This window comes from Mesocricetus auratus, unplaced genomic scaffold (assembly GCF_017639785.1).
Source record: "Mesocricetus auratus isolate SY011 unplaced genomic scaffold, BCM_Maur_2.0 Super-Scaffold_100024, whole genome shotgun sequence".
Lineage (NCBI taxonomy): Eukaryota > Metazoa > Chordata > Mammalia > Rodentia > Cricetidae > Mesocricetus > Mesocricetus auratus.
The window spans coordinates 24,661,228-24,674,399 of NW_024429205.1; the positions used below are offsets into that span (position 1 = coordinate 24,661,228).

Consider the following 13,172-nt stretch of genomic DNA (forward strand, 5'->3'; position numbering starts at 1 on the left):
GATTCGCATGCCTCTGTCTCCCAAGTGCTGGGATTAAAGGCAAATGCCACCACCACTCGGCCAGAAGGGGCGTTCTTTTTGTTTGTTTGTTTGTTTTACGAGACAGGGTTTCTCTGTATTGTTTTGGAGGCTGTTGGTCCAGCTCAGCCTCGAACTCACAGAGATCTGCCTGTCTCTGTCTCCCAAGTGCTGGGATTAAAGGCAAATGCCACCACCGCCCGGCTCAGAAGGGGCATTCTTATCTCTATAGCTACATAGAAAGACACTTTCTCAAAAAAGCAAATGCTGAAGTGATTATTGAAAATAATGATATAAAAGTGGTATTTGACTCTAAGGAATAGGTGGCAGCCTGGCATGGTTCCCTACAATCCCTGACTGGGAGACTGAGGCATAGAGTTTGCTGAGAGCTTGTAGTATGAGACTCTGCCTCAAAAATGAGGGATGGGGAAGGAGAATCAGAAATTTAGGTATTGTTGCATAAAGGGAAAATTAAGTTAAGGGGTGTGATTACCCCTTCGTGTCTCAGGTCCCAGACTCCTTAAACACCACTAGCAGAAAACAGCAGGGTAACAGAGCGCCTAACACAGTAGTCTTAGATACAGTGCGTAGTAAGCTGCAGCATAATGACAAGATATGTGATGAGAAAGACTTACAGGCCATATGCAGACATGCTAGACCGAACTTGTGTCAAAAACTATCAGCAATATGAAATAAAAGCATTTGGACATGACTCATTGGGTGGAAAGCAATTGCTGAGCTGGGCTAACAACCCAAGTTCAGGTCCCAGGAACCCACATCAGTAAAGGGGTGTCAGTGAATGGCGAAATGATTTAGTGGGCAAAGCTGCTTGCAACCAAGCCTGACACACTAAGTTCAATACCAGGACCCATATGGTAGAAAGGAGAGAGCTGATTTGTGCAAATTATCCTCTGACCTTCATTTGCATCTCCTACCACAAACAAATAAGTAAAAGGGATTAACCTCTAAGGGAGAAACCAAAGCCGAGCCAGGTGGTGCACACCTTTAATGCCAGCACTCAGGAGATGGAGGCAGGCAGATCTCTGTGAGTTCAAGGACAGCCAGGGCTGCATAGAGAAAACCTGTCTCCAGAAAAAAATCTGGCTACAATGGCTTTCATCTCTATCTCAGGACTTATGGCAAGGTGGGAGTTGGAGGTGAGAGACTTACCCAGATGGTGGCTGGTGAGCTCTTGGTGCTTGTGATGAAGCTGTAGGGAACAGTGTGGTCTTGCCTCTAACTTCCACGGTGTGTGCACATGGAGCACACACAGAAAAGAACATAGAAGCCAATCATCAACTCTCCATGTCTGTGTTTGCTTTGGTCAGGATCCCATTCTAATTGGGCGTGAATGATAAATGCTGTCAAGTACATTTTTCCATTACACCTCATTGTTAGATTTGGGAACATGTTAGAAAGCAACAATACTGTTACCAGAGTCAGTAAATGATTTATAAAAAGCAGAAGGCACAGGCAGCAGGTTCAGTGTGTAAAAGTGCTTGTGACTAAGCCTGACAAACTGAGTTTGAATCCTGGGACTCACATGGCGGACGAAGTGACCAACTCTTCCATAGGTTCCATGACCTGTACATGTAAGTGCTCACTGGGTGTAAGGTTCCTGCACTTGGGTGAATGGCAGGCACGAAGACAGTACAATATGGTTAAGTTCTCTGGAGAGTAACTTACAAGATTCTCTTGGGAGGGAGCACTGAGGAGAGTCACCAAGGAATAATCCTGATGGGCATTGAAGTGATGTGAGCAGGAACAGTTACCTAGAGGAAGGCGTCCTAAGTAAGTACTGAAGAGTGACAATAAAGAACATGGGTGTGGCAGGCTGTGATGTCAGAGAAGTGGCTGCTCTCGGGCCACAGAAGGCCTGATGTGCTCTGCTACTGACCTTCAACATCCTGAGTGATTGGGAAAGCTCTCAGCTTTGACTAGGGAAGAACCAGATCGTAGCATTCTGCCTTCTGCTGTGACTCCAGAATTCACCTGGCAGGTTATCACCGGGGCCTTCTAAGGGTGGCCAGGAGGAGGAGGCACTTGGCAGAGCTTGGAGACATGCATATATCCGTCGACAGGAGAATGAATGCCATGTTTTCAAACTGAGAAACTAGTGTAGGAGAAAGCCTTGGCCCAACAGTGTGTGTACATCTTTGGGAAATGTGGACAGCAGTGTTAAAACGGTGTGTTCATGATCTGCAAACTTTGCATCCCATCACACCCCCATGGTGCCCTACCGAGCCAGTGCTCTCCCATTGAGCAGCATCCCAGCCCCAGAGGAGCAGTTTGTTGAGAACTGACTGCCGCCTGCAGTAGAGAAAGGCCTGAAGATACCTTGCCCTGTTCTGCTTTAAACTACTAAAATCCTTTCTAGGGTCTTGAGAGATGGGTGAGTACTCAAGAGCTCTTGCTGCTCTTGCAGAGGACCTAGGTTTGATTCTCAGCACCTGTAGTTGGATTTCTCTTTGAGCCACCAGCCAGGCCCCAAATAAAGACATGGAGACTTAGTAAGTATGAATGCTCCACCTCTATCTTGTGCTTGTGCCACTGGCTCTTATAACTTAATTAGCCTGTTCCTATTCATCTGTTTTTCCTCAGGGCTTTTTACCTTTAATCCTATATGTTCTGCTTTCTGCTTTCTATGTTTGTCTCTCTGACCTCTGGCTTCTCCCTGGCCTAGATTCCTCTCCTAGTTACTCTCTCTGCCCCTATCTTTACATAGTTAAGCTAATAGTCTACAACATAAAGAAATGGAGCACATGTTTATATAGTTAAGCTAATATTTCATAACAAGCACCCACATGGTATCCGTTTTAGTCAGAAATTTTGTTGTGATAAGACACCATGACCATGGCAACTCTTACAAAGAAAAAACATTTAATTGGGATGGCTTATATTTTCAGAGGTTTAGTTCATTATCATCATTGTGCAACATGGTACATGCAGGCCGACTTGGTACTGGAGAAGTAGCTGAGTGTCCTATATCTTGACTTGCAGACAACAGGAAGTGAAGTGAGATAACAGCGTTTTATCTTGAGCTTTGTGAGTCCTGGAAACCCATCTCCATAGGGACACATTTCCCTCCAATGAGACCACACCTATTCTAGCACTTGTGGTAATTCTGATGCTAATGACCTCTGCGACTTAAGGAATATGGATATCCAGGACTTGATGTCTTACTGACACATTTGGTTCCCAGTTGTCATTTATTTGATTATTTACCAGGAAATCATGCTTTGCTTTGCCTCTAGAATAAGGCTTCAGGATTATAGCATTAAACAACATATCAGATGGGAGCACGCTGCTAAGACTTGTATTCTTGGAGCAAGACCAGCCACAGCTGGGTTTCATTACTTGGGTTTTTCTCTTACCTTTTGTGTTGAAGCCATTTGGTACAATTCCCTCTTCTGTTCGGGTTTGCTATTCACAGCCATGGAAATGGAAACATTCCCCTTTTGGCTGGAAACAGGCGCAAAGCCTGGAAACACTCTGGTCAAAGTCTTGCACAGACCCCAGTCCTCTTTGTGAGGCCTCCTGAGTATATCAAATCCCTTCTCCCATAGCATGGGCAGAAAACACTGATGCAGTACAGAGTGCTTCATCTTACTGCGCAGCCCGATAACTCATTGATACATTGTCTAAGGATGACAAGATCCCTATTTAGTACCTGAAAGAAGAACTGAATTTATTGCTAACTGTAGGAAAGGAAAATTACACAGGTCTGTTGCAATTTCTTCTTGCACAACATACTGTTAATCATACATAAGGTTTGGAGTTCAAGTGTTGGTAGATTTAGAGGCATAAGCATTTAACATACTCTCCTTGGGTGAGGCTATTGTTGATTGGGTGAGGCTATTGTTGATTCAGGACCATGTGTAGCTAAGGGAGTCTGTCCTGGATTTTAAGCACTGGGCTTCAGAAAACATGTTCAGGCAATTACTCATCGAGTGAACAGCTCTAAAACCTGTTTTGATGGCTACTTTTCACTGTATTACAGAGCAGTGGGTCTTTCAAGTTGATCTGAATGTTTATTTTGGGTTTTAGATTTTTCTCTTTGTGCCAGAGAGATGGCTCAAGCCAACAAGACAAGATTTTGCTTTTGTATTTTTAATTATTTGTAGTGTGTGCACCTGAATGTGTATATGTACAACACATAAGTGCAGGAGCCCACAGAGGCTGGTAGAGGGTGTCAGGTGTCCCGGAACTACTGGATTTATAAGTAGAGTGACCTGGTGTGGGCACTGGGAATAGAACTCAGGTCCTCTGCAGGAACCGTGATTTTGAGACAGGGTTTCTCTGTTATTTTGGAGGCTGTCCTGAAACTCACTCTGTAGACCAGGCTGGCCTCAAACTCACAGAGATCAGCCTGCCTCTGCCTCCCAAGTGCTGGGACTAAAGGCATGCGCCACCAATGCCGGGCCGAGCAGTGTTTTCTTAACCACTGAGCCATCTTTCCAGCCCCCTAACACCAATCACCAAAAATGCATCAAAAGCTATAATGACAGGGTTTTATAAAATGTGGCTGATTCTACCTTAGATATGTTTTTGCCCGAGACAGCTGGTTTTTGATGTAGTGTTGAGCAGCACAATCAATCTGATTTTGTCTCCAGTCATTTGTTGAATCATCTGTCAGGCTAATTGTTGTGTGGAAGGACTGAAGGTTCTGGACAGCAGACATCAAATGAATGTGAAACAAATGTATCTAGAAGAATCTTGGGACCAGGAGGAAGACACATTGCAAACATCGAGGTTTAATCAAGGAAACAAGATGTAGTGACTCCCCACGTCTGCTTTACACAGCCAATTTTCTATGCGGCAGAAATTTAGACACAGCATGAAATGTTAGCAATGTCCCAGATCCCTTCTTTGCTGGCCCAAAGGAAAATGAAGGGTATTTATTATCCATATGCTACTCATTAGTCTGTTACCCATAAATCCTTGTGTTAGGAAATTCAAACTTTTTCAATGTCCCTAGGGCTAGTCGATCCTATTCACTTTGTCAGCCAACGTGAAGAAATACTTTTTTGATGATCACTCTGGTTGTATCTTAGGACATTTTTCCTTAGTCTTTCACTGGAAATGGTTACAGGGTTTGTAATCTTTGTAAGGGGATATGGGCCATTGCGCTGTCATAGTCTTGGAATGGCCTAATTGTCCTACAGAACAGTACGTTTTGCCTTGGGGTTGGCATTAAGAGTGTTATGTTCACCTAGAAGAAACACTCTGGGAACAACACAGGAGGCACAGCTCTGGGGATGTTTTCCCTCAATGATGTGGCAAAGAGTTATGGTTAGATTCCCATCTCTGCCACACCACAAGAACTTTTAAAAATACTTCAAGAGGGCCGGGCGTTGGTGGTGCACGCCTTTAATCCCAGCACTTGGGAGGCAGAGGCAGGCAGATCTCTGTGAGTTCGAGGCCAGCCTGGTCTACAAAGTGAGTTCCAGGACAGCCTCCAAAGCCACAGAGAAACCCTGTCTCGAAAAAAAAAACCAAAAAAAACAAGCAAACAAACAAAAAATACTTCATGAGGGTGTCGTTGGGGATTAAACCCAGAACTTTGCTTATGTTGAGCATGCACTCTAATGCTGAGCCAGACTCTGCGCCCCTAATATTATTTGCATATTAGAATTTTTAGGGCTGGGGCTATAGCTTAGCAATAGAGTACTTGCCTGGCATATGGAAAGCCCTCAATACTGCAGAAAGATTTTCATTTTTTGTTATTACACAATTTCCCCCCAAGTTGCATTAGCAACGGCTGGAGGGAACTTCTTATAGACGGTACTGGTGAGTACCTATGGGAAGACTGGATTTAGTGAAGCGTTGATTCCTTCACCATGAGAACGTGAGAGGGTCCAGCAGCCACCATTACTTTATTTTCATTTATTGATTGTTTTATACACAGCTGACAAACCTATCAGGTCATTTACTCAGCGCAACATGAAATGTGACATACGGTAAGAGAGGTGATGTTCAATTTAACACCTCCATCTCCCGCCTCTAAGATGTGCTCTTTGAACCAGCTGAAACACATTATCATGTGGTCAAAAGCACTTGTTGCTCGTCTAGAGGCGTTGGGGTCAGTTCTATAATGGGCAGCTCATAGCCTCCTGTCACTTCAGGTTCAGGAGAGCCAATGCCCTCTTTTGGTCTTCATAGGCACCGGCACACACATGGATATGCATAGATAATTTTTTTTTCATAAAGTATTATCAAGGACCAGAAAGTTGGCTCAGTGGGTAAAGGTGCCTGCTGGCAAGTCTAAAACCCCGAGTCCGTCTCTGGGACCCACACGGTGGGAGGAGAGAAGTGACTCCTGTCCGTTGTCCTCTGCTATTCGTGCCCAATGCTTAAAGACATAAATGAGCAGCATCTCACTATCCCACAGGGTGAATCTATCAGCTTGTTTTTCCCGTCATGGAGGGACATTTGCATTGTATCCATTTTTGGGCTATGAAAGAACTGCCACAAATATCCGCAAACTTTTTTTTTTTGTTAGCGTCTCATGTAGTGCAGGCTAACCTCATATTCATTATGTAGCCCAGGCTGTCCCTGAATGCCTGCTCTTGCTTCCACTCTCCATGTGCTGACATTATGGGAAGGCAGCATCACATCTGACTTGCAAACTTTTAAAAAATGTTTATCCCCCCCGGCCCCCGTTTTGGCAGATTCGGTGTGCCACTACTGTACAGGGAAGTGTATGTCAGTCGCAGGACAGCCCTGTCTTAATTTTACCTTGGGCTGCACTGGCTGCTGTTGTTTTTCCACAGTGAAGCAATGACTTTGCAGCTGTGTGACAAAGAAACATTCATCCTCTTAAAGAACAAAAACCAAAACAGGCAAACAGCAAGCTCTGTGCCCAGCAGATGCCCCACTGGCAAGAGGGTAGCTTTCTTTCCCCCACTCTACCAGAGTGTTCTATGCTCCACAGACTGACCTGCAAGTTTCCAGGCCCTCGGCCCCTGCCAGGTTTATGTGATGGCCACATCAAAACCAGACCCACCCCATGCCCCCTATAAAGAAATGATTTATTTTATTTTAGATTCAACGATCTACCCTTTTTTTTTTTTAAGATTTATTTATTTATTACATATACACTGTTCTGCCTACATGCCAGAAGAGGGCACCAGATTGAACTGTAGATGGTTGTGAGCCACCATGTGGTTGCTGGGAATTGAACTCAGGACCTCTGGAAGAGCAGCCAGTGCTCTTAACCTCTGAGCCATCTCTCCAGCCCCAAGAAATGATTTATTTTATGTGTATGACTTTGGCGACAGGTACGCCTGGTGCCTAGAAACCCCCGAGGAGGACAACTGAGCATCTGGAGTGAAGGCGGATGTGAGCCGCCCGTCGTGGGGCTCTGCGATCAGAACTTTGGCCTCTGCGGAGCCATCTCTCCAGATGCCCCACCACTGCCCACTGCGAGACAGGGGCGCACTCTTAGCGGAGTGCAGCTCAGGGTGGCCTCGAGATTGCAGCCATCCTCCTCAGTGCTGAGACTACCACTTCCGGCTCGGCTTTCTTGCACTTTGAGTTATTCCAAGGACAGCCAGTGCTGAGGCAGTCGGAGCCTGGGACTCATGGGCTCCACTTAACGCGGCCAGTAACTTCTAGAGCCCACGCCTATCTGTTGGGAGAGAAGGCTCTGTGTGTTAACCTACAGGGACTTGTTTTTGACTCCGACAGTAGAGACTTTTGCTTCCAACTCCCACCGCCCCCCTAGAAACGCAGCCGAGCGACCGCGACTTTAAGCCTTCCCACCACCCTAGCGCCGCCAGCCGCGAGCCTATCCCCTGCGCATGCTCACAACCGAGCCTCCGGTTGGTCCGCCCGGAGCGTGGTCTGTTTTCCCAGCATGCCCTGTGCTGCTGTCATGGCTGCCCCCGTGTGCCCGTGTCCTCACATGGGACGCTAGCGCTGGAGCTGTCTTTACGGTACCCGAGACCCCGAGACGCCGGCGACTTTGGCCCCTCCTCCTTTCGCTTCCTCCCCGCTGGTGTGACCCCCGCCGAGCCCCTGTTTTGGGGGCCGTGGTGCCGGGCGCGATGTGGACCCCGGAGCTGGCACTTGTGAGGGGCTTCTCCACGGAGGCGGAGCGGCTGCTCTGGAAGCAGGAGGGAGCCTGTGCCTCAGGTGGGAGAGCGGCCAGGACCCGGGCTGCCAGCCTGGGTGCACAGGGGGTGTCCCGAGGAGGAAGTTGTGTTTGACGACCTGAGATTTGGAGACCCGGAAAAGTTCACGAAGCACAGACTCGAGCTGTTGTTGTTTGTTTTTAGGTTTATTTATTTATTACGCATGCAGTGTTCTGTCTGTACGCCTGCAGGCCAGAAGAGGGCACCAGACCTCATTACGGATGGTTGTGAGCCACCCTGTGGGTGCTGGGAACTGAACTCAGAACCCCTGTAAAAGCAGCAGGTGCTCTCAACCTCTGAGCCTCGCTGATTTTTAAATTTAGAACTGGCAATTAAAAGAGTTCTTCAGGAAAAAAAGCGTTGAGGCCGGTATGAGCTGGGTATTATGAGGGAATCATGAGAGAACCGGTGTGTTCGGATTGGCCTCCTGCGGGGGAGAGTATTGGAGGTCAGACCTCAGCAAAAGAAACATCTGTGCCAGTTGGAATCTTCGTGAATTTCCCGAAGAAGGGTGATACGCTGATACACATTATTATTATTATTATTATTATTATTATTACTATCATTTCTGTGTGTGACCTCTTTTCTGCTCATAGTCATTGTAGGTATCTGTGATTCTACGAGAGGTGATGCTGGTAGAATGAGAAGGATTTGCTTAGCACCTAGTGATTAATGTACAGCCAGCATTCTAAGTTTATGCCTTTTTTCATATTAAAATATTTATGTAATGGAGGCTGGAAGGATGGCTCAGCCGTTAATGGCTAGGCTCACAACCAAAAATATTTATATAATGGATTGCCATTTACACTTATTTTCTGTTGGTTTACTGGACTGATTTTTTTTTTATATTACAGATATTGGAGTTTTCTTAGATTTGCTGTCAGAAGGGAACTATGAGGCCACGTTCTTGCATTCGGTGACACAAAATATTTTAAATTCAACAATGATAGCTGAAGAAAAGATTGACAGCTACCTGGAGAAGCAGATAGTGAGTTTCCTGGATCACTCTACAGATTTGGAAGAAACTGAAAGGTAGAATTTCATTTGAAATTCCCACAGGCAAACACACGTTTGCAGGGCGCTGGGGACGATGGGATGGTTTAGTGGTTAAGAGCACTTACTGCCATTTCAGAGGACCCAGGTTCAATTCCCAGCTTCCACTTGGTGGCTCACAAGTGTGCAACTGCAATTCCAGGGCACCCAGCGCTGTCTTCTGACACCCACGGGCACCAGGCACACATGTAGTGGACATGCGTGCATGCAGACAAACCACACACGTACATCAAATGAATAAGTAAATAAACTTGAATGCCTTTATATCACCTTGATACCTCAAGGCCCTGACGTTTAGCATTTGGTAATGATCCTGGACTCATGATGTGCCAAGTAATGTATGTAAAATAAAAGTGGCATAGGCTCAAAGTGAAGTTGCTTTTGTTCTTGATTGTTTGAGACAGGGTTTCTCTGTGCAGCATCCCTAGCTGTCCTGGAAGTCGCTCTGTAGACCAGGCTGGCCTAAAGCTCACAGAGATCCGTCTGCCTCTGCTTCCCGAGGGCCATGTGCCACCACTTCCCAGTTCAAAATGAATTTTGTATGTGACAGTGAGACATGCTTGGTAGTCTTTGCTAAACTTCCCAAAGCTTAGGTTTGATAAACGTTAGCGATCAGCTTCTTTTATGTTTCTTGTTTTGTTTTGAGACAGAGTCTCAATATGTAGCTTTGTTCTAGAACTCGATCTGTGGACCAGGCTTACTCAAACTCACAGAGGTCCACCTGCTTCTCTGCCTCCTAAGGGCTGGCATGAAAAGTGTATTCTTTTTAATGTGTAGACATACCTTGAATCCTGCTAGGTTACTGAGACATGAGAGATTAGAGAACTTCATGTGTTTACCGTGGAACCCTCAGTTTACCTTTCTTCAATTAGGATACCTGCACTCTAATTAAATCTAAGCCTTCCAGAGGCTTCTCTTTCACTCTCCTGTTTGTTAGTGTACTTTCCCTTCTCATCCATCCATGATTTCTGTCCAAAATTCTTCTTAACCATCTCCAAAATGCCTGTAATTTCATTCTACCCTAATGTTTACAGAATAGCTTCATACAGTTGTTTGAGGAATAAACCAACTCCATTGTTGTAAAGATAAATAAAGCATAATACATATTCATAAATAGTTCACATGTGAGTGTTACTACTTATTTTTCAAGCTAATATAATGGTTTCATTTTTTCTAACTTCCAGTAGTGTTATTTTTCATTTTGTTACTGTTGTTGTTTGTGACCTTGTTTTGTATTATACGTTTGGCCAGGGGCTTGCAGTAAACTCCAGGCTGGCCTCAAACACATTATCTTTTTGCTTTAGCTCCCCAAATTTGGGGATTACAGGTATACACCACCATGCCCACCTCATTTTTTATTCTGTTTTCTTTTTTCTCATTTATTAGGCACATACTCTACCATTGAGCTGTGTCCCTAAGACTTTTTTTTTATACTTTTTATTTTGAGGAAGGGTCTTACCTAGTTGTCCAGGGTGGCTTTGAACTTGTGATCCTCTTGCCTCAGTCTCCTGAGTTGCTAGGATTGCTGGCTTCAGCACAAGGCCTGGCTTTGTACTTGATTCTTATTTGCTGGCTGATGTGGTTGACCTACTATAGTAAAATCAGACTTGCGGTGTCCATTCATATCCCCCCCTCCTCTCCCAAGGCCACATGTGTGCACTCAAATGCATTATTCATGGGTGGACCGGAATTGTAGTTTGAAAAGAGCACTTGGTTTGATCTATTTTAGGGTACACTCTCCAACAGACTATTTTGATGAGGGGGATAGTCTGTGTTTCTTGTGGCCTGTATGGTAGCTACTTTTCATACTGTACTGTTGAAATATGGAAATTGTGCCTAGAGACTACATTAGACATTTAAGTAAAATTAGATTTACATTTATGTTAAAATTTCTTTAAAACTATTTATCTATTTTTATTTTGTATGTATGGGTCTTTTGCCTATACCAATGTTTTGTAGAATATTATTTTAAGGTGTATTACTTTTGTTTATGCTCTGGAACATTTGTTTGATGATGCAAAGATGTGTTTGATTAAATAAAATTCACCTGGAGGACTTTTTGGGAGACCTGAGGAGGTGAGCTAGGTGAGCTGCTTGCCATTCAGCCTCTCGGGGAAGTGGGATTCTACCTCATCCTTTGACTTTTGAGGGACATAGATTTAAATAAGCTTAAAAGAGTCAGTGCCTAAGGGAACAGAATTCCCTCAGGCTTCAGCTCTTGCGGCTTTGCCAATGCTAGCAGCAGCAGCAGCAGCGGTGGCGGCGGAGGCAGCAGTGGCAGTTGCTAAATAGCCTAGCTTAAAAGGCAGCAACACTTAGAAAAGAAAAACAGTACCCATGTGCACCATGTACATGCAGTAGCACATGGAGGTCAGAAGAGGGCGACAGATGCCCTGGAAATGGAGTTACAGTTGTTAGTAGCCCATGTGTGCGCTGGAAATAAAACCTGGGTTCTCTGGGAGGGCAGCCAGTGCTCTTAGCCACTGAGCTATCTCTACAGTCCTAGATTAAATTTAGTCTAAAAGCTACACGTGGCTAATGGATTTATTGGACATTGCAGATATAAATTGTTCTATATTAGCATAGTTTCGACTATTACTTGATGGTTTTGTTTTCTTTCTCTTTTTTTTTTTTTTTTTCTAGACAGGGTTTCCTGTGTAGCTGTGTAGCCCTGGCTGTTCTGGAACTTGCTCTGTAGACCAGGCTGGCCTCGAACTCAGAGAGATCCCCCTGCCTCTGTCTCCTGAGTGCTGGGATTAAAGGTAGGCACCACTACCACCCAGCCTAGTTTTTTTTTTCTTAATACTGAAATTAAGTAACACATAAGCAAGTATATGGTTTATATGGTTGTTGATATTTGTTTATTCTCTGTGCTGGTTGGTTTCTGTCAATTTGACATAAACCTAGAGATATCTGGGAACGGGATCTTAACTGAGAAAACACCTCCATAAGATTTGCCAAGTAAGCCGGGCGGTGGTGGCGTACGCCTTTAATCCCAGCCCTCGGGAGGCAGAGGCAGGCGGATCTCTGTGAGTTCGAGGCTAGCCTGGTCTACAGAGTGAGTTCCAGGACAACCTCCTAAACAATACAGAGAAACCCTGTCTCGAAAAAAACAAAAACAAAAACAAAAAACAAAAAAAAATTTGCCAAGTAAGCAAGTCTGTAGGGCATTTTCTTAATTAATGATGAAGGAGGGCTCAGCTCACCATGGCCACCCTGGGCAGATAGTCCAGACAGTCCTGAGTGGTATTGGAAAGCAGGCTTCGGGAAACCGTGGAGAGCAGGCAAGTAAGCAGCATCCCCCATGGCCTCTGCTTCAGCTCCTGCTTTCATGTTCCTGCCCTGAGTTCCTGTTTCCTCGATCTCACTGATGGAGTGTGACCTGAGGGCTGTAAGATGGAGTAAACTCTTGCCTCCCTAACTTGCTTTTGGTTGTGGTAGTTTTTGTTTTGTTTTTTAATCACAGCCTAGCAGCCCTAACTAAGACATTTGCCTTCTTGTTTTTAGACAGCAGCTGGTATTCCTGCTTGGTGTGAGCAGCTTGCAGCTTTTTGTTCAGAGTAACTGGACTGGGCCCCTTGTGGACTTGCACCCTCAGGATTTCTTGCCACCTGCTCTGCTTGAGCAGTTTAGTGAGGTATGCTTCTTGGGAATGTTATATATAGTTTCTTTCTCTTTTTCTAAGTGTGATTCTTTTCAAACAAGGGTTTGTGAATTGGAGTTAACAGTAGGTGGGAAAGAGATAGCTTTGTGGTTTGCACAAACTACTAAGAATGCCTGTTCACTGATCTTCTGACCTCTACACGTAGGCTGTGGCATTTGCTTGAGCTCACACATGCACATATGGTAACACGTGTGCATTACATACTTGCACATTTGCATGCATGCACATAAAAAGAGTATGTCTCCTTTGTTCTCAGCACCGTGTTAAGAGTAGACATGATCATTGCCACACATCAGAGCTTC

General features: G+C 45.0%; 1 protein-coding gene across 3 annotated transcripts in view; it reads left to right on the plus strand.

Annotated features, from left to right (window-relative positions):
- Positions 1–7,838: 7,838 nt before the first annotated feature.
- Positions 7,839–13,172, plus strand: part of Ttc27 (tetratricopeptide repeat domain 27) — a 106,333-nt gene continuing 100,999 nt past the window's right edge. The window contains exons 1-3 of one of the 3 annotated variants that reach the window (XM_040730788.1): positions 7,839–7,955; positions 9,008–9,185; positions 12,714–12,843. In XM_040730788.1, coding sequence (XP_040586722.1) covers positions 9,097–9,185; positions 12,714–12,843 — 219 coding nt within the window. In that variant the 5' untranslated portion in view covers positions 7,839–7,955; positions 9,008–9,096. Of the gene's footprint in view, positions 8,155–8,534; positions 8,665–9,007; positions 9,186–12,713; positions 12,844–13,172 lie in introns of those variants that run through there. The other 2 variants (XM_040730789.1, XM_040730786.1) reach the window with 2 other exon arrangements.